Here is a 21,679-nt window from a genome sequence, read left to right as displayed (position 1 = left end):
TCTGTATGTGTATCTTTGTACAAAGCAAATGCACCTCGACTGAGCAACTGTTTAAGAGTGGAAGTGCTAGGTCATAGGTGTATGCTGGTTCAGTTTAGGATATAATGCCAAACAGTTTTTCAAAGTAATTGCCCAATTTATCCTTTCTCCAACAGCATCAGATGTTTTCTTGCTCTGCATCCTTACTAATACTGGTTATTGTCTGTCCTTTTAATTCCAAATTTTTCTTTTCCCACCTAAATACATATACCAGAACCATTTATTGCTAATATTATCCTTTTCCCACTTCTTTAGAGTGTGACCATATATGATTCTGTTTATGGTATAGTTTGCAGTCTATTTTTAAAATGCGTGATATAGGGGCCGGCGCCATGGCTCATTCGGTTAATCCTCTGCCTGTGGTGCCGGCATCCCATATGGGCGCCAGGTTCTAGTCCCGGTTGCTCCTCTTCCAGTCCAGCTCTCTGCTGTGGCCCGGGAAGGCAGTGGAGGATGGCCCAAGTGCTTGGGCCCCGCACCCGCATGGGAGACCAGGAGAAGCACCTGGCTCCTGGCTTCAGATCAGATCGGCGTAGCTCCAGCCTTAGCGGCCATTTGGGAGGTGAACCGACAGAAGGAAGACCTTTCTCTCTGTCTCTCTCTCTCTCACTAACTCTGTCAAATAAAAAAATAATAAAAACAATAAAATGGGTGATATATTTTTGCTAGAGAAGGCTTTAAGTTTAGCACTTTGGTTACGCTGAATTTCATTAATAATTTCAGGAGTACTCAGATATTCTATTTCTCCTTTTTTAGTTTTACTGGATTTTCTATAAGAAATTTTGCATTTCATGTACATTTTATTGGTATATGGGCAAACATCTGGTCTAATTGTTAGGAAAGTCCATTGGAATTCCTACACCCCTTACTTGAGTGGCTCCATCTGATCCTGGCTCTGCCCCTGATTCCAGCTTCTTGTTAACACACATCCGGGGAGGCGGCCAGTGATGACTCAACTGGGTGAGCTCCTGTCACCCACGTGGGAGACCCAGATTCATTTCCCTCTTCTCAGTCTTGGCCTTGCTCAGCCCCAGCCACTGTAGGCTTTGGGGCAGTGAACCAGAGGATGGGATCTCTCTCTCTCTTTGTGCCTTTCAAGCAAGTAAAAAAGAAATTATATTGGTATGCCTCTTACTGTCATCTTTTAATGAAGTTCAATGTCCCTTTCCTCATAATGGTTGTCACTCTTTCATTTAACTTAGTCTTGCCAAAAGTTTAAAAAAAATTTTAGAATTTTTAAAGAATCAACTGTTTGCACTGTTAATCTCAATTTCTATTTTAATTATTTCTTCATTTTATTTTATGTAAAGTTGTTTGTCCACTTTTTTTGAGATAGCTATTAGCTCATTAACATTCAATCATCTTGTAACTATAGATTTAGTTATAACTTTCCTTAAAAACACTGATTTTGAGGTCCCCGAATTGTGGCTCAGCAGGTTAGGCTGCATGCTAATGCTATCCTTGTCTCCCATATGAGCTCCAGCTTCAGTCTCGGCTGCTCCACTTCCAATCCAGCTCCCTGCTAATGTGCCTGGGCAGGCAGAAGAAGATGGCTCAAGCACTTGGGCCCCTGCCACCCCTGTGGGAGGTCCACATGGAGTTCCAGGCTCCTGGCTATGGTATGATCTAGCCCTGTTGCAGCCATTTGGGGAGTGAACCAGCAGATGCAAGAACTCAAGCTCGATCTTTCTTTCCCTCTTTCTCTAACTCTACCTTTTAAATAAATAAATCTTTAAAAAAAAAAAAAAACAACATTGATTTGGGGAGCCGGCATTGTTGACCCTGGCTGCAACCCCTGGGGCTGGACTAGGCTGAAGCCAGGAGCCAGGAGCTCCCTCCAAGTCTCCCACACGAGGGCAGGGGCCCAAGCACTTGGGCCATCCTCTGCTGCTTTAGCAGGGTACTAGATGGGAAGCAGACCAGCAGCACCATTGGGGATGTTGGTGCTGCAGGTGGTAGCTTAACCCACTGTGCCACAATGCCTGCCTTACAGTCGTGACTTTCCATCTGAGGACATGTAAATAAGACCATGTATTACAGGAGACCATTACCATTTTTCTCCTAAGTAACCACTGAGTTCAAGTAGGAATTCAGTGAGAAGAGAGGACATCTATGAGAAAGGGCCTCTTAGGAGCAAGTGTAACAGCCACTGGACGAGCCCTTGGCGGCTCTTTCCTGCTCTCTCACCTGTCACACAAAGCCAGAGGTGGATGCTAAGGAGCAGAGAGGTGCTTTGACTTTCTAGGTCCACACTCTGTCTCCACTGCTTAGGCCAAAATTATTCTGCGGGAGAAATCCTCCTAGATGCAATGGTTCCTCAGAGGCAGCCGAGCCACTGTGATCTTTGCAATGGAGCTGGAAGTCTTGGGAGATAAGGGAAAGTGATGGGCTAATGTGGTAACTCTTGATGTCTTCTAGAACTGGAAGTGTGAGGGAGGGCATTTTAAAGGATTTCTCTTTTGCATTCTCCTTCTGGCTGGCACAAGAAAGCTGAGTACAACCACCTGTTGTGGTTCTGAAGCAATAACATGTTCTCTCTATAAAGAATTTCATTTCAGCAGCAAATATTTTCAGAATGGCCTGGGATGAAGTCCACCTGAGTTCACTTTGGCTTCAAATCAAGCAATGCACACAGCCACACATCACAACATCAGCTGATGGCTCTGGGAAATTCAAGTGCCACATGATCTAGTTTTTTTTTTTTTTTTTTTTTTAAGATTTATTTATCTATTTGAGAGGCAGAGTTGCAGGCAGAGAGAGGGAAATACAGAGAGCAAGGTCCTCCACCCACTGGTTCACTCCCCAGGTGGCCACAGTGGCCGGAGCTGGGTGGATCCGAGGCCAGGAACCAGAAGCCAGGAGCTAGGAGCTAGGAGCTTCCTCTTGGTCTCCCATGTAGGTGCAGGGGCCCACGGACTTAGGTCATCTTCTACTGCTTTCCCAGGCCATTAGCAGGGAGCTGAAACATGATCCAGTTTTGTTTGAACATTAATTATCTTTTGTGGATAGGTTACGGTTCCATGTTGTCAGTTTTATTTCTAGACTGATTCATTATGAGATAACTTGATAAAAACAGCACGAAGATAGATCTGATGCCTGATGGTTGCTCCTCTTAGTTTCATAGTATTCTCCATGCGGTCCTCAACCAATTTCCTCACTTCTTGTCTTTTGTTATAGCCTACTCTGTCCTACCTGGAGAGGAAAGAAGGCTCTGGTAGATATACATTAGCTGCTTCCTGGAAGATTTATTTTTAATATTTTGAATTTCTTTGCCTTTTACAGAATTGCTGGTGGTGCCAATATTCTTGGACCAGATATTTGACAAAAGTACACTACAGTTTGAAAGAGAAGTAATGTAGGAGAATGTATCGTGTTAGGTGGTAAATATTTACTGTCTCTCAAAAATGAAATTATAAACCACTTATGTGTCAAGACCTTATAATCGGGCCAGTGCTGTGGCATAGTGGGTAAGGCTGCCGCCTGCAGTGCTGGCATCCCATATGGGCGCCGGTTCGTGTCCCGTCTGCTCCATTTCTGATCCAGCTCTCTGCTATGGCCTGAGATAGCAGGAGAAGATGGCCCAAGTCCTTGGGCCCCTGCACCCACGTGGGAAACTCGGAGGAAGCTCCTGGCTCCTGGCTTCAGGAGCACAGGCTTTAGCGTTGTGGCCAGTTGGGGTGTGAACCAGTGGGTGGAAGACCTCTCTCTCTCTCTCTCTGCATCTCCTTTTCTCTCTGTGTAACTTTGATTTTCAAGTAAATAAATAAATCTTTAAAAAAAGACCTTATAATCTCTAGCTATATACCCTTATTTCTTCTGAGTCAGCTAAAACATTTCATGTGAACCCAGAGACAGGAGAGTGACTGGGAATGTTTTTTGGAGTGCATGAATTTTGCTTTTTTCACCTACCAAATGTGTGAGAAACTTACCATTTTTTTCAAGCCTCAGTTTTCTTGTTTGTGATCATTAACTCATAGTATTATTATGAGGCTTAAACAAAGTATTGCATATAAAACACGGAACCTAGCACCTAGCATACAGGAAGCCCTCATACATACTTTTTTTTTATTAAGGCAAGATACACATAAAACTTATAATTTAAACCATTTCAAGTATACAGCTTTTTGGTATTTAATACATTCACACTGTTGTGCAACCATCTCCCCCATGCCTTACCAGTATTTTTTTTAATCCTCTCAAATTGACATTCTGTACCCAGTATACAAAATTCTCCATCCCCCTTCCCCAGCGCTGGCAAACCACCACCTCCCTCTCTGTCCCTGTGAATTTGCTCTGCATATTTCATGTAAGTGGAATCTTAAAATATTTGTGTTTCTGTGACTTGGTTATTTCATATAGAATCTGGTCTTAAAGTTTCAAGCATGTTGTAGCAAATGTCAGAATCTCTTTGCTTTTAAAGGCTGAATACTATTCTATTGTATTAATACATGTACCCTATCACAAAAAGCTTGACTCTAAACCAGAGAAAAGGTGTGGCTTCATTTACTTACTGAATAAGACCCAGCTTCAGGGCAGATAAGCTCCTTTCCTACCCACAAGATGAAAAATGCTGATGCTGCTGGATCACCTCTGAGTCCTTTTTCCCTCTGTCCATGTTTATAAAGTCAGTTATCAACTGCAAGGCTATATTCCTCACCAGTTAGGATACACTTCACTTTCTTCATGGTAAAGAATGCCTCTGTTCAGAGAAGCAAGACAAACATGTCTGTATTCTGATATGGGAGAGAGGAGGAAGATTTGAGCAAAAATAGTAGGGAAAATTTTGAAACAGAAATCTGAACTTTAATGTTAGCACAAAAATAAGAATAAGGAAAGGAGAAAGACCAGGACAAGCTACCAGGACAAGTGACAGATATCTACCTATCTATATCTATATCTATATCTATATCTATATCTATATCTCCATCCCACATGTTTGTTTCTTTTTAAATATTTATTTGAAAGGCAGAATTACAGAGAGAACGAGAGAGGGAGGGAGAGACAGAGAAACAGATTTTCCATCTTCACTCCCCAAATAGTTGCATGGGCTGGGGCTAGGCCAGGCCAAAGCCAGGAGTCAGAAGCTTCTTCCAAGTCTCCAGTGTGGGTGTGGGGGCCCAAGCACTTAGGCCATCTGCTGCTTTCCCAGACACATTAGCAGGGAGCTGCATCACGAGTGGAGCAGCTGGGACCGGCATCACAGGCAGCAGCTTTACCTACTATGCCACATTGCTGGCCCTGCCCACATGTTCTTACTAAGTAGTGTGGACATTCTTCTTTCAAAAGGTGGGGTCTGGTTTCTTACTCTGCCAATCTGGACAGATCTTTGTAGATGCCAAAGAAACAAATCAGCATGAAAGTGAATGAGTGTGACTTTTGAGCTACGGTCAGGGACAAATAAATTATATATTTCACCTTGGGTCACTCAAGAGGCTCATGTGGAGAGGAATGGAGGCCTCCAGCCTAGAGCCCACAAGAATTTACCAATGAAGTCAGCCACTTGAGAGACCATTTTTTCAGCCTCATTTAAGCCTTCCAGTTTTCATAACAAACCCAACTGATGGATTTCTACAACGTTATGGGAGCTTCCAAGAAACAACTGCTCAGTTGAGAACTTTCCAAATTCTTAACCAACAAAACGCAAAAGAAACATAAAGTGATTACTGTTGCTTTAATCTGGCAAGTTTCAGGGGATATTCTGATATATATATATATATATATATATTCTGAATAGCTAATATAAAAATATCTCCTCTTACCATTCATCATCATCAATGATGAGCATGAAGCTTATCTTACCTTGAGAAGATTCAGATTCGGAGACATCCAAAGTGAAGTAAAGCAGGCAGGATCGGTGCAGGGCAATTTTAAAGTCTTATTTTGAAGAATATGATCAGCAAGGTGAAAGGGGGCACCTGAAGTTGGTCTGAGGTGGAGTATTTAGTCTCAGTAATGTACAGCCTGTGCTACGGTTTAGGAATGTTGAAGTTTGACTGCCATTTTCAGAGTATTTGAAGGAGCAGCATTTTTAAGAAGCCACAGCCTCTTAAAAATGATTTTATTCATGCAGTTAGAAGAGGGCTAATTGGGCACACTTCTGCTCCTTGCCTTTTTGCTTTCTACCATGTGAAGATAGTAAGAAGACCCTCAACAGATGCTGGTGTCTTGATACTGGACTTCTCAGTCTCCAGTACTGTGAGCCAAAGCAGTTTGGTTTATCAGTAACCTAGTCTCAGGTATTAATAGAGTAGTACATCCTGGTAGCTGGACCACCAGCTGGACCACTTAAAGAATAGGTGATAACATCCCCTGAAGCAGGGCAGAGTAAAGGTTGCTTCCACCAGAGAGAATTGCTGAGGTGAACCAGTGTCCTGGTTTTCGCCCAGGTCCTCATGATGCCCCGGCCATGACCCTCTCTGAAGCACTCAGAACACAACCTCAATAATGTTTTCTATAAAACATCAGAAGCGTGTGGATCCTTTTTTCAAACAACAACATTAGAACATTTCTCCATATGGAGTATTTTGCGGAAGAGAATAGATATATTTGATGAACAAACTGAGCAGCTGGAAAAGCTTTGGCTATGATGTCGAGAGATTTGGGTTCTTAGTGTAGTATTTATCAAATATGATTTTTAGCAAGGCTGTTGAACATCAGTACTTTTGCTGAGATATTTTCTCCAATATCTGAAGATTTTTGCAGCTCAATGATTCTATGATTTAGGTTTCTTAGTGATTAAATGTCTTCTTAGATAATAACTATGTTTTTTAAATGCTACTTTACATAATAGGCCTTCCAAAGGTATTTTAAAATGTTGATGGAAAATAGAATTAAAAGGTAAACTTCTTTTGATGCAAAAATTTTTTAAATCCATGCATTCAAGGGATCTTCAAAATGTTCATGGAAAATGTGTATTATGGAAAAACTCTGCATGTAATTGAAATTTTTCCCAACTAAATAAATATTCCAGGATATATCTAGAAAGAGTGCATGGGCACTCAGGAACATTGAACAAGTGAATCAATTAAAAAACAGTTATATTTAGGTAGAAGAGTGGCTTAAAGTGTTGTATTTTTTTGTTCCTAAAATACCTGCATACTTTATATCATAATGCTTGGGAAGAATCAGTGTCAGAATATATATAATTAGTTTCTGTTCTGTTTCCCTGGTATATTGTTTCCAATCCATCACTTAAAGTCACCAATCCCTGTGTACTCCACTCCTTTGAAATTAAGTTCAAGCAGTGTTGCTTTTGGGTCAATGTAGCTAAGACAATGCCTGGTTAAGTTTGCCTTTTGTTAGTCTTTAATGCTTATCCAGATTTCCCTCTGTTGGTAGGGTGGACATGGAGAAAGAAGGATATATAAATGATTGACTTACTGAGATCAGCTCTTGTGGCTCGATAGTAATACTGTATATAAGTGGTAATGCAAGTTAGAAATGTCTGATACTCTCCACATTAAAAGTACCATTGGAATACTATTTTACATGCTTTCTGAAAATCAATCTACGTTAGATACCAGATGGACATGAAACCAAGATTTATTAAAATATTTTTAGCATATTTACAGTTAGAAGCCTTGAATGCAATTCTCTGCAAATTCCAAAAAATATAGTTCTATCTCTTAAATTAACAGAGGTATCAATAGTTTAGGATAAATACAATCTATCATGGAGATAGAATTATTTGAATAGGCAATCTACATTTTTCTAACCAATACATATTATGTACAAAAATACACTCGATATGGTGACCGATTAGTGTCAAGAAGGGAAAAAAATATATATATATATACATACACACACACATATATATATATACTCATTATGTACAATTCAATATTGGTTTCTTCACCCTTTTTAAAAATAAATACTTTTTAGTTGCAAATGACATTTACAAAGTCAACTCATGAGCATTTCTCAACTTTGACAAAATTAAATGTGCAAACAAATTAGAAATGCATACTTTTAAAAATTTAAAGGGAAAATACCTGAATCCAATTAGCTTATTAGGTTTAAAAATACCCAAAAGCATGTAAAGTTTCATGTCTTCAAAGTGCCTTCTCCTTTCACAAACTGTCATCATTATTGCTTAAATTCCTTTAAGATTGGATGTACAGATTGGTATAACACCCAATTAAACAGAAAAGTCAACCTTTTTACCAGGTCATACAGTTGACAATACAGGTCATGCTTACACTTTTCTACAGTGCTTTCAAGAGTGTAAGTTACTATTAATCGGAAGATAGCCACAAAGTGTCAATATCCTGCTTTAGTCTAGGGTTGGTGTTTGAATCATGAGTAGCAAGAATGGTGTGACAACATATAAAGCCTTAGATTCAAAATATTTGCAGAGAACTAAGTCAATTTGTTCAGCAGCACAGAGTTACATGAGATCCAAAAATTTCGTCTTACGTATCAAATAGCTGAAGACTAAAAAGAACAGCTCCTAATCAGATAAAGTAAAACCCATGAGAAATGGAGGAGGATTAGACTGCCTGCTTTCCCCAGACTCCTTAAAATAATGAAAAAAGAGAGACTTAAATGAAAGAGAAATGCATTTTTCCATGATTTTTATGGATTTTCCCCTTTGCCTAAATGATGAAGTAATGCTGACATTAACAAGAGGCTGTCACAGCAGTGTGTTTCACGTGGGCTCCTTGATGACAGTGGAGCTCCCTATCCAAACAGCAGGGGAATGGACCATTGAGTCCAAGAGGATGGAGTAAGGGTGGAGTTCAATTGCCTGTGATGCAGAGCGGTGCAAAAGGTTGGGCACAGGAAAAACTACAGTAAAAATAAGGAAAACATAGCTGTAGGATGTTAAGAAAGCAGAGGCTTAAGCAGAAGTATTGAGAGGAGAAAAGCAAAATGAAGCTAGATGCCAAAATGACTTCTGGACAAGCATTAAAAAAAAAAGGAGATAGTCCATGGACAAGCAACTTTATGAAAGCAAACCTGAAATGAATTAAGTTACCCAGACACAGACACATTTCACTGGGTTACCTGCTTGTCCATCAGATTGTGTGGTGCTAACCAAAAGCAGTTACTAGACACTCACATTTGCCCAATACAGATTCCTTGAATTTCCATTGAAAAGTTGCCCACAATACCACCACGGCAAGAATCATCAGCTTCCTAATGATGCATTACATTGGCAAAAATTGCATTGGCCTTGCATAAATTTCTTTTCTTCCCGTCTTTGTCATCCATTGCTTGGAATCTGACAAGGCCACATGAAGACAACCACATGGACCAAGTGCATTTTAGGAAGCAAAATCCAGGGTGTTTAAAAAAATTAAACCTTAAAGGTTTTGAAATAATTTACATTTATTTCTGTTAGGTCTGATTCACATTAGGATGCGGGATGATTTCATTTAGGTTCTGGGCATGCAGGCCGGTGCTTATTTCCTGGGCCAAATCACGATCCTCTGAATCAAAGTCCAAGGACACCCTGCTTCCCCATGCTAGTCTACATTAAAACTCAGGGAAAGGAAAGGACTATGATGAATTGATGACATGCTTTCTCTAATGATTCTTAAAAATTATCCAGTTTCTAATTTTAAAAGTTTCTGCCTCTTTAGGAGTACCTTAAATTGTTACCTTAAAGGGAAGTTCTTTTTCTTAAGGAGCATACTCTTCAAAGATCCTACAGTTGACAGTAGGTCACATTATTTGTCTTGGGAAATTATAGAACTGCAGGATTATTAACTCCTGATTTTGGAATAGACTTACTCCCTTGGTAGACTCCAAAATCTTACGACAGGCCAACAGAACTGTTACTTGACTTTTTCCCTTACTCTTGGATTTGTTTCCAGTGGGAATGGATGCCTTTCGAGGATCATGCAGAACACAGTCTCTGGGGCTCAGACTGCCTCTTTATGCGTTTATGGTCATACAAATGAAGAAATAAGATTATATCTAGAGACAAGCTGGCAAGAAAGGGGAAAAAGAGGAACTGTTGCTAGTTCATGAAAATACACCTAAAATGTAAAGATTTTCAAATGTCCATCTAGTCTCTCATTGGGAAGAGAAGTGCAATTTTGGCATGCTGTATCTCCCTTTTTATACATATCACAGAGAGAAAATGGAATTCAACATCCAACACAAAAGTTCCCAGAGAGTTGTTGATTCCTAAACATCTATGATCCATGGCACAGAGGGTACAGAGTAATTTCCCTATGCACTCAATGGTCTGTGGAACCAATCTTTCTTTTGGAAAGATGGATCTTGGAAAGCTAACCTAGCTGAACAATCAGAATGAATTTGCTTCAAGAAATGCAAGTGGAAGAAAGCCCTGGAGGAGAACAACAAAAAAATAGGTACAACTCTGCCAAAGATGTTGACAAACCACTGCTAATGCATGTCTGAAAACATTTGGTTTGTACTTGATAGGCTAAGAATAAGACAGTGCATTAAGCAGCTCATATTATATGTGGGGAAAATACTCATTCCCTTTAAGACATTCTTACAGTTTCCAAGGTAGCGAGCCCCTCAGCATCAATGCACAGGTAGAATTCAGAAAAATATTCAGCCTCTGTGACTGCTGAAATGTGGTAGAAAGGTGTTTACTCCATGCCAGATTCTTTAGATACTAATTTCTGCCTGAAATTATGGGATCATTTGCATTTTTCTAGCCTAGGAACATCAAGTTTTCACACAGAGCTAAAAACTTAGCCCACGGAAATAGGTCAATCAGTCTTTAGAAAAGGAGGAGACAGACCGAGATTTTCAATATATTTAAGAGAGGACATAAACATGGGAAATCATCTGAGCAAAATGGAATATAGAAGAATAAATTAATTGCTTTATCTCCCACTTTCATGTAAAAACTGAGATTAAATCAGTCTTCCCCAGATCAAGTATTTCATAAATGTAATGAGCATTGAAGTCTGGAGTTCTTGTAAGTTATTGAACAAGAGAACGACCATATCAAGAAGGGAAGGATGAGAGAAAGGTTTTCTACGCCACTGGCTATCAGTGGGGTGGTCAGGAGGGCAACTAGAGAGAGGACGGGAAATAAGTCCAAAAAACTCCCCTTTGAGGAATGCCCACTTGCTTAATGAGGCTTGATTTGTTTCCCTAATAAATTATTTGCTGGTGGAAACCACATGGTGGCTTGAGAGAGTAACCTACCTACCATTTTAGTATCTTTGTTTCCATGAAAGTTGTTAACTACACAAACTTCCCAAATGCTAAATTTATATCACAATATTGGTAAAGAGTCTTGGAACAAATAAGGCTACTGAGTTGGCTTCAGGTTTGATAGGTTAAAACTGTCTTAAATCCACTACTTCCCTGCAAAGTGTTGATCTGGGAGAGTTCAGTAGATTGCCCAATCCTTTGAAAGGGTCATGAAGAATTGTGAAACTAAAATTCAGTGACTCTAACAATGTGTCAACAGCTGATGGGCATGCAGAAATGGCACAAGATGAGCCTCTTGGTCACATACAGTTATGTATCTGGGCCTGCTTATGCCTGGGATCAATTTTAAATGAAATTAAGAATAATGGTGTATAAGCCTAAAGGAGAAAGTTCCGCTGAGTCCAGTTTCTTGAAGCCACTTTTGCATCAACAGCAGTTTCCAGCACCTGGGTTGTTTGTAGCTGGAAAAGGCAAATATATCTAGCAAGTTATTTGCATGTTTAAAAGGCTAAAAACTATCAATTCTTTCCAAACCCTAACAGTCTGTTTGACCTATGTTAAAGATTTCTTTATGAGGACGAAGTGGCAGAAATGAATGACAGTTTGTTTCTTTACTGTCTTCTCTCTTTGGAGGCAGGGTCCCCAGAGGTAAAATAAGGCACATATGAAATGTGGGACTCAGGGTCTTTTGGGTGTGCTACTCATATAAACTGCTCTTAAGAGGACCCAGAGAAAGGACTCTCTAGTGGTCTAGCATTTCTCTCACTGTATCACACCACTTTTCTTGTGTGGCAGTTTTAAATTGCCTGGTCAAGCAGGCACTAAGAAGTGCTTCCTTTGTCTGCATCCATCAGTCACCACAGCTGTTCAAATTGTTAGGTGCTTAGGACTTCTACAACATTGGACTTCATGGTCTGTCCATTTTCTTGTGATTCATGAACTAATACACTGATTGTAGATTATACCAAATCTGCAGAAGCTTTCCCTTTTTCTACTCACCTTTCTACTAACCTTACCGAATAGGGTAGGCAGGATAAAATAAAAGTGAAGTTCAAGTCCAGCAGATACTTCTTGCTGGCAATTTTTAAGCAATATTTTGGGACATTATATATTTGGATCAGACACTTGGAGGGAGAAGACTATACTTCTTGGATTTTTCCCCTCTTTTTGCACCTAAAGCTCCAAATTGGTTTTATGGAGGGAGTGGGGAGCAAGTACTGCAAAATGGACTGATTCAGGATGTCAGGGAAGGAAGACGTTGCCATCAATGTCACAGCCTGGTTGCTGGGAGCAATGGTCTGCAGGTCCCTTCATACACTGTTGAGGGGTGGTTTGCTGTGCTGCTGTATTCAATGATCCCCATCAATGACACTAGCATGCAAATGTGAATCTATCACTTCAAGAAAGAATATAACTAAAATTAAGAACTTCCCTGTTTCATGCAGCATAATCTATAGGAAGATGTGCAACCCCAAGCTAAAGGCAAATCTTTGCCCAAAAATAAATTTCTATATCTTATGGTACTTCCTACTGTGGCCTTCCTACTGTACCAATGACCTCTTAATTCTCCTAGAGGTATCAAATACACCAACATGTCTTATTCCTCCCTTCAGTTTTTCTTTTCTCCACCAGCAGCATATGAGGTTTTCATTTAGGAAGTGCCATTCCTTCTAGTGTGTATAAAACAAGGAGGTGCCTACAGGAGGCTCAGCAGGTCTGCAGCTTCTGCTATCTTTCCCAGAAGCCCAGTACCCAATCTGACATAAAATTCTTCAACCACATTGGCAATTTGTTTTGGCCTAGAACATTTAAAGCACCAATGAATTTCCTGATTCTACTTCTTGGATTTTAGAAATTCTGTCTCCATAATTCATAGATAGTTGCATTGAGTGTGTGAAAATACATCACAGAAAGCAACTTAAGGATTCAAAAGGCAGGGCAGCAAGACCATCAGCTGTGGCCCCCAAATCTCCACCATCACATATGTCCTCTTCTGCTTGGCCATACTTTTCTCACTTCTTTTCCAAGTAACTGCCTCTTCTCATGTAAAAATCCAAATAGTACACTTCCTGATCTTTTTGACAACTCATAGGTCTGATGCTTTTTACATAATGTTTTAATGTAATATATGATATCAATGTGTGCTCAAGAATTATTCCATTGCTCATGAAAAAAATCTGAAATGCCATCAAACTGTGTCCTCAGATTTGGGGAATCTTGGTGGGTAAGAGACAGAGCTGTTTGTAAATTCAAGTTTTCTTCTGGTCTTAGTAGTAAGTTAGGTGTAAGTGTCTGATTAAACACAGGAGAGCAAATCCTGGCCACTCTTCTTTCTAGCTCAGGGAGAGTTATGCCTAGAACAGCTACTTGAACCCAGCTTACCTCCAGTGCTCAAGTTGCTAAGTACTATTCCAGAACTTTATACCCTGACAAGCTTTAGCATACCTGTTCCATTTAATGCACCCTCAGATGCATTGTAGAGGGATCATTTTAAACACCTCCACATTGTTTTAGAGGGACTACTGTGAACAAACTCCCTTTAACCTTTACTGAATATCAACTTAAGTTGAAAATAAGGGTCGTGACATCACTGTGGTGTACTGGGAGTGGGTAGCCAAGAGAAATAATGCAGGCTTCAAACTAGGAGAGAATGTTGGAGATTTTACCATAGTGCCTTAAAACACTGATGTGACACACCTGACTGGCATTCATTAGAAAATCACTAGGTTTCCCCAATAGAGGCAATTCTTGCTCTTGGGAAATAGGTATTCTTCCATGCATTTTAGTGTTCACTCTGCTGAAATCCAACGTATGCTCCATTTATCTCCCTCTCAAACGCTTTCATTCATTACTCTTCAGCACTGTCCCTTAAGAGGGTGCCTTGAAAAGCTATGTGGCCACAGCGCCAGTCCTGCCTACCTTCAGGGATTTTCCCATGGGTCTCCTACTTTGAGACCTGAAGCGGGCCACAGTGGCACCGCTGAAAATCGCCTCCTGCTCCCTTCCTTCAAGTCTATAGGGATTCATAGCGACCTGGTCTTATGTAGGCCTCACTGAACCCAGAGCTGATTTCCACGGCATGGGCAAAACTGCCACTTTTCTTCTCTATGACGGGATTAGAAGGAACATCACAGAGCACAGGATGGCTCTAAGTGGAATCTGTTTTAAAGTGATGAGTTCCCTCGGCTTTCTTCACAGTGAAATGAAAATGAAGACAAACCAAATAAGAAAGCAGTTTAAAAAGCTTTGTTGCTCACCCACAGCTTCAAGCCTTCTTAATCATGATAAGTTCCTTTTCTAATTTGCTTGTCTCAGTCCTTCACTTTGAATTGCAAAATCCAACCAAGTTGCCATTTTCCTTTCTTCAGAACCACTAGGAAAGGCCATTAGCACCTGCATGGTTATGGCTTCTGTGACTTGATTTGATCCTCACCACGCATTCTTGATTCTCGAGGCTGGTGTTACGTGAGGATGCAGCACTGCCTTTGTTAGCGGAATCTATCATGGGAGTGTCCCTGAGGTAGCTGATGACAGGCAGGCACATTCTGGGCAGACACGTGGGCAGCTGCCAAGTTCAGAAGTTCTGGAAAGATGCTAGGGCAAAGGGGATGCTGGGGCAAAGGGCAGGCCACACATGGCACACAGGGACACTTAAGATGATTCTTGCTCACCTCTAGACTGTCCCACAGTTGGAAGGGTGAGCTTGGGCCTTTCTTCCTTCAAGGTCTAGAAATGACAGTCATTGGTTTTATTCCCAATTCTTCCCTAGTCCTCTTTCTTCCCCCTCAAAAGACAGATTCAAAGAGTAGTGGCTTAAAAGAAAAAATGTCAGAGAGAGGCCCAAAGGGGTTCGTTCTATGATTCAAGGGCCAGGGTCAGAGAAAGCCATCTATACATGATATTCCTCGCAAAGTTTATTAGTAATATAATCATCTTGCTTTCATTTTGATGAAAAGAACTTTTCTTCTGCATTTTTTTTTTTTGACATCAAAGATCCCTGCTTTACCCGACTTCACTTGCCTGTCAGCCAAGGTCATGATAAAAGGCTGCGAGGAGTATTTGCTCTTCTGTCTGGAAACTAGCACACAGTTGCAGCCCGTGATGTAGAATGTGACTGTCTGTCAACATATTGTCACTTGTTCACAAGTGTTCCCAAATGTGGGTGGCTTGTCCAAGCAGGTGCTTTGACCCCAAAGCTGTCCCTCCTCAAGTTGTACAGTTTCTTCCAGGACCTGGGGTGCTGAACCTCGGCTGACCCAGGAAACCAAAAAGAGCTGATATAACAACTGAAGGAGCCTTGCCTAATGGCTTGTAATGGCTTGAAGCCAATGCCCTGTATTATAATTTGTTTTCCAGGATGAAGTTTACACTGATTTATTCCCTTTCCACCCATGTATAATGCTGTTTTCTCTCCTTCCTGCTGCATAGACAACAAATCAGCTCCCTAGTCTGGGAATACATAGTCTTGCACCTCTTCAAAAACAGGGTGGATAAATTTCAACATTATTGGTGAGAAAAATGCTGCAGACCAATAATCAAAAGAGAAGTGTGTAAAGATGGAGCTTAAATTATGTCAAGGCAACTGTCAGAAAAGATCTTTCTCCTGTTTTGGGACAAGGTTACATGTATGAATCTTGAGTTTGACAGCTTGAATTCTCAGCTTTTAAAAACATTTAGAAAATTTTAGTATGTCTTCAGGTCTTATAAGGGAGTGGACTTTAGACTGCTACAAGTAACAATTATCAAATACACCTGAAATGTTCCCTTAAGTAGCTTTTCATTGTTTTTGTGGCTTCATAAGGGACTTCATAGGAAGGCACAGGGCGCTCTGTGCAGAGGACCTCAGAAAGACATGAGCAAAACACACATTTAGTAGCATATCTTCCAGGAACTCCCTCAGCACTAGGGTCAGAAAGGAGCACACAAGGTACATCTCCACTGTTACTGTGTCTTGCGCGTCCCCACTTTAGTTGGTGGTCACACTGGCTTCCTTCTGGCGCAGCCTTTCTTTCTGTTAGGGAAAAAAATGAATTTATTATTATTTTTCTCATTTTTATCTTTTTCAAATTTTGGCCTAGCATGCTGAGTAAGATTATACCAAGAACCTGAGAAATGAGCGTATCTCAATCCCTCTTTCCCTAAACACTTATCTGCCTCTCCCAAATTGTTATCATTACTCACCAAAAACCGAACATGTAAGAAAAGAACAACCAGAGGCAGACATTTGGCCTAGTGGTTAAGGCACCATTTAAAATGTCCATATCCCACATCTGAGTGCCTGGGTTCAATTCCCAGCCCCAGCTCCTGACTCCAGCTTCCTATGAATGCAGACCCTGGGAGGCAGTGGTGATGTCTCAAGTGATTGAGCTCCTGCTACCCACGTGAGAAACCTGGACTGAGTCCCCAGCTCCTGGCTTTGACTTCCTGTCCATCGTGGGCATTTGGGGAAGTCATCCAGTAGATAAGCATTCTCTCTGTGTACCTCTGTACCTCTTAAATAAAAACAAATAATTTAGCAAAAGATCATCTGACTACATCTATCTAGAATGTGGATCTTTACCATGCCAGGCTGCTCAGCTCTGTTCTCCTCTTTCGTGACAATGACCCTGATTTTGTATTGAACTTTAAGACTCTTCCCACCCCTATGCTCAGCCCACTGATGGAATTAGGGGATGCTCAAGAAATAATTTTCAGGGATCAGAGACATGAAAAAAAAAATCAGCGGTGGGTTTTGTATGTAAGTTAAATTGCCATTTGAGACATCCACATATTTTGGAGAGCCTGGGTTTCAATCCTGGCTATTCCATTTTCAGTTCAGGTTCTTGAACACCTTGGGAGGCAGCAAATCATGGCTCAAGGAGAAGGATCCCTGACACCCAATTGGGAGATTTGGATGGAGTTCCTGGCTCCTGGCTTTGTCCTTCCTAGCCATGGTTGTTGTAGCCATTTAAGGAGTAAACCAGAGGATGGAAGATATTTCCCTCTCTCTCTCTCTTTTTCTCTGTTTCCAAGTTACATGCACCTGCAAATGAGTTACCTGGCAGAACAAAACAAAGGCCATGTGCATGGAAGGGGAAGAGCTTCCCCTGTGCGGAACGGCAGAAGCTCCCAACTCCCCATAGATGCTCTGCTCTGCTTTCTTTGAGCTTCCTTTTCAGGGAGAGCCTTCTAAAGCAGAAGGGCAAGGAAGCCTGCTGGGAAGGTGTAAAAATAAATGGAAGCAGGCCGGCGCCGCGGCTCACTAGGCTAATCCTCCGCCTTGCGGCACCGGACCGGGTTCTAGTCCCAGTTGGGGCGCCGGATTCTGTCCCGGTTGCCCCTCTTCCAGGCCAGCTCTCTGCTGTGGCCAGGGAGTGCAGTGGAGGATGGCCCAAGTCCTTGGGCCCTGCACCCCATGGGAGACCAGGAGAAGCACCTGGCTCCTGCCATCAGATCAGCGCGGTGTGCTGGCCGCAGCGCGCCGGCTGCGGCAGCCATTGGAGGGTGAACCAACAGCAAAGGAAGACCTTTCTCTCTGTCTCTCTCTCTCACTGTCCACTCTGCCTGTCAAAAAAATTAAAATAAATAAAAAATAAAACAAATGGAAGCACACCAAACAGAAACATAGGCCCTCACTGGGTCTGTGACTCCAGAAAAGAAAATGTAGTGGTATGACAAGGGCTGTGTCTGGTCCCCTGGGAGTGCCAATAAGAGGCTAAGAAAGGAAATGGGAAAGTGGCCTTCCTCTGCAAAGAGAAATGCAGAGAAAGCCCACTGAGAACAGATCCTCATCTGCTGATGACCTGTCAGATGTGATAGTGCAGTGAGTTACTAAAACTGGCCTAGATGTAAACCTAAGTTGATCATTTTAGACATCGTTCTGAGTTTTGCACCCATCCTTGACTTGTGAAACTTAATCAGGACTTAGTTTTAAGTTTCCACGCCCCTACACAGACAATAAAACAAACAACCCTAATGAGTTAAAGAGAACAACTAGGAGCTTGCTCATTGCAAAAATCAACCTGTAAAAGATGCCACGGTAAACCCACTGCTGCTCCTATGTCTACAGGACTCACCCTGCTCTTTGCTTGGAGAGAACAGATTTAGTTATGGAGGTCAGGATAACGGTCCAAATAAGAGGCCGTGAGAAAGGAATAGAGGTCAGTGAAGGAGGAGGCTAAAAATTAGGGCTGACACCACTGCCAGTGAAAATATGAATTGCTGTAATAAATGCACCTTCAAATGAGCCCACAGCATGTATCCATTCAGATTTAGGCTACGAATACTAGCCACAGCCTTAACCAACCAAGTTGTCTGGCCCTGAATGAGTTGATGAGGTTGTTATGAAAAATACCAAAGTCAATCGACAGAAATAATCCTACTTTATAAGTTAGACTCCATATGGATCTAATGGCAGCCAGTAAAAAGTATTTGTAAGGTGAGAGGATGAAATAAGTAGCTGTGGGAACTCAGGGCCCAGAGAAGGCAAGGATTAAAAACCAGTGGGGAGTTGTCCCTACTTTCAAGGTCAACCAAAGCTGCCGAAATTCCTAACAACAAGAGCTAATAATTCTTGAGTTCTTATTATATGGTAGACAATTTATATGTGTTTTCTAAGTTTCCTCAAAATGATCCTAAAGCAAAGGTAATATTATTTTCCTCTTTTCACTGAAGAGAAAGAAGTAATTTAACTTTACTAAGGTTTTATAAAAATTAAGTGGCAGGGCTGGGATTTGAACCCAGTCTCATCCCCAACCTCCTGGGTTCCTAATCCTTTGGCTAGTCTGTAACATATTTGTGATCTCTATGAAAACTAGACTTTGGAAGACAACTTTCTCTCAAACCTAGGAAGACAGAGTAGACTTCTCATTTCCAGCCTAGGGAGACATGCCAGGGAACCCAGAGTGTGGTCCAGAGTGTTGTTAGCCATTTGCCAAATGATCCCAAGTGAGCTGTATCTTCCTGCATCTCCATTTTCCCAAGTATCAAACTAGGATGATCCTTGCCTTCATCTTTAGCAGGGAAAACAGACTGATGAGGATGAAGCACTTAAACATGTCAGGAGAAAGGTACTTTGAAAGGAATGGTGGTGGATGTGGAAGGGCAAGGGACTAGACTAGGCTTATCAGAAATGAACTTTGTTGAATCTTCAGGGAAAACACACACACACACACACACACACACACACACACTGATGCTACTCTGGGGTGGGAACTGAGAATCTGGATACTACATTTAATGTATGACTTTTAAGCTTTAAATTTAGACACACTCCTGGGTACATCTTAGTTATAATGAAATACATATCATGAAAAATCTGGAGGGTCTATGTTATAAAGCACATCTCACCAGACTAGCAGTGGGGTTGATTTTCTTTGTCTCCACTTTCTTCTCCGATGTCAACTTGCTGACAGATGCCTGAGCCATTTTCAGTCTAAAATAGAAACAGGGAGTGGGGAGGGGGAGAGGAGAAAGAGAAAAAGGGAAGAGGTCATATTACATAAAATCTGCATGCTTTTGGAATAACCAATTAACAGTTTGAGAATCTAGGAATGCCTTTTCAATGCTTCTCATCACTAAACTCTAATTAGGTATAAAAGCTTCTCCTGCACTTTTATCAATACTAAGTTTTTAAAGAAATAAATTGCTTTATTTTAAATTCAAATATATTTCAGATGAAGACTCCTGTGCATTTATTAAGCACCCACAGAGTGCCAGGCACTGTACAAGACACTGAACCATTGCTCATGCTCTTTTAGAGTGGGATTAACTGCTCCGTTGCACTCATTTTTGCATAAAGTTGATATCTTAGTTGCAATGTCACAAAATGTCAATATCTTCAAGGCTTGCTCAAGAAACAAATTTTCAACTCATAGCACAAGTAGATCATGCAGATTAACGCAGAAATCAACTGTTGAAGTCTGCCCACCACTACATCTAATGTCTTCTCTCTTGGAAACCATCCCCCCCGCCCTGTGAAGCTCCTGTCTCTACCACCTTTTCCACCCCTCAGGCCACCAACTCTGCCAGCTCCACCCCTTTCTCCTCCTCAACCTCCCCTGCCACTGCCTCCTGGAGGTGCTTTCTCACATGGAGGTCAAGGTAAAAAGCTCTGCAGTGGCAATATAAAGGGTCTAAATACAACTTCTGTAATTTTTTTTTTAAGGAAGATGCCTTTATGTTTTCTGACAATTTAACTGAAAAATAAAATCTCTAAGTTGTCCAAATATTTCATCTACTTTTCCAATTTGCTGTTTGTTTTCTAAATAAACAAGGGCATTGAAGTAAGGTCCCTTATTTTGATCTTTGGTACATTTACAAACTACATCATCTGTCATCTTCACAAGGATGTGGGAACTCCCCTAACACTCCTCCCAGAGCAGGCAACAAGGGCTTCAAGGTGCATTCCTGTTCCCCCTCCCTCCCTCCAGCAGCTGAGCTCCATGTCCAGCATTCTCAGATCCTCCAGCTCCTAAAACTACTAAGTTTTCTTCACTATCCAAGAAGCTCACCTAGATGACCTGGGGAAGTCTGCATTTTTGTGAGCAGTGCAGTAGATTTGGATGAATATAACATTATGTGCACATAGCGCTGCCATGTCAATGCACTCTGGCTTGTGATTCACTCACCAAGTAACATTAAGACAATTGTGAAAATTGAAGTTTTGCCAAAACACAAAAAATCTACCAATTTACATCAATTAAATGAAAAGAAAACCTAAGAATGGAAAAAAAAATCCTGAAAAGCATTTATAAGAGACTTGTATGTAAAACATATGAAGAACTCTTACAACTTACATAAGAAGACAAATTAGACTCCTGTACCCTCAAATGGGCAAAGGATTTGAATAGAAATTTCTTCAAGGATGAAATACAAATGATCAAGAGCACATGAGAAGATGCTTAACCTTATTTATCATCAGGGGAATGTAATGTGAATCCATTCACTATGATGGCTAAAATAAAAAAGAACAATACCAAGTGTATGTAGAGAAAATGGAAGTCTTACACACTGCTAATGCGGTGGAAGAATGGTGCAGTCATTTTGGAAAAATAGCTTGGCAGTTTTTCAAAGAGTTAAACATTGAGTTATTCCCATATGATCTAGCAATTGTATTGCTAAGTTTAAAGATATAAAAGTATCTTTGAAAAGTCACAGAAAAATGGAATATAAAGATGTTTATTTTGCCAAAAATCATTTTGTAATCTACACATAAGGATTTTTAAAAAGTTCATGGAAAACGTGTATCATGAAAAAAAACTATTCACAGATTTCTAAACATTTTGCACCAAAATAAACTTCTCTATATTCCATTTCCATGAACATTCCAATGTGTTCTTCTATGTGCATAATCATCAAACTGAAACTATTTAAATATTAAGAATGCATATAGTAGCATTAATCTTAATAGCCATGAGTAGCAACAACCCAAATTTCTTTCAGTTGATGAATGAATGAACAAAATGTGATACATTTAGACAATAGAGTATTATTGGGTCATAAAAAGGAATGAAAT

At 40.8% G+C, this 21,679-nt stretch overlaps 1 protein-coding gene across 7 annotated transcripts in view; it reads right to left on the bottom strand.

The window, feature by feature from the left end:
• Window positions 1-7,563: 7,563 nt before the first annotated feature.
• FMN1 (formin 1) overlaps window positions 7,564-21,679 on the bottom strand; it is a 481,759-nt gene continuing 467,643 nt past the window's right edge. For all 7 annotated transcript variants that reach the window (XM_089309385.1, XM_051822097.3, XM_070053344.2 and 4 more), the window contains 2 exons: window positions 19,513-19,597; window positions 7,564-16,195 (listed from right to left, as the gene is read on the bottom strand). In XM_089309385.1, the coding sequence (XP_089165511.1) occupies window positions 16,151-16,195; window positions 19,513-19,597 (130 nt within the window). In that variant the 3' untranslated portion in view covers window positions 7,564-16,150. The remainder of the gene's footprint in view (window positions 16,196-19,512; window positions 19,598-21,679) is intronic.

This window comes from Oryctolagus cuniculus, chromosome 12 (assembly GCF_051225735.1).
Source record: "Oryctolagus cuniculus isolate XC-2025 breed Fujian yellow rabbit chromosome 12, ASM5122573v1, whole genome shotgun sequence".
Lineage (NCBI taxonomy): Eukaryota > Metazoa > Chordata > Mammalia > Lagomorpha > Leporidae > Oryctolagus > Oryctolagus cuniculus.
Note: the sequence above shows the minus strand (reverse complement) of the source record. Positions and strands in the feature narration are given on the sequence as shown.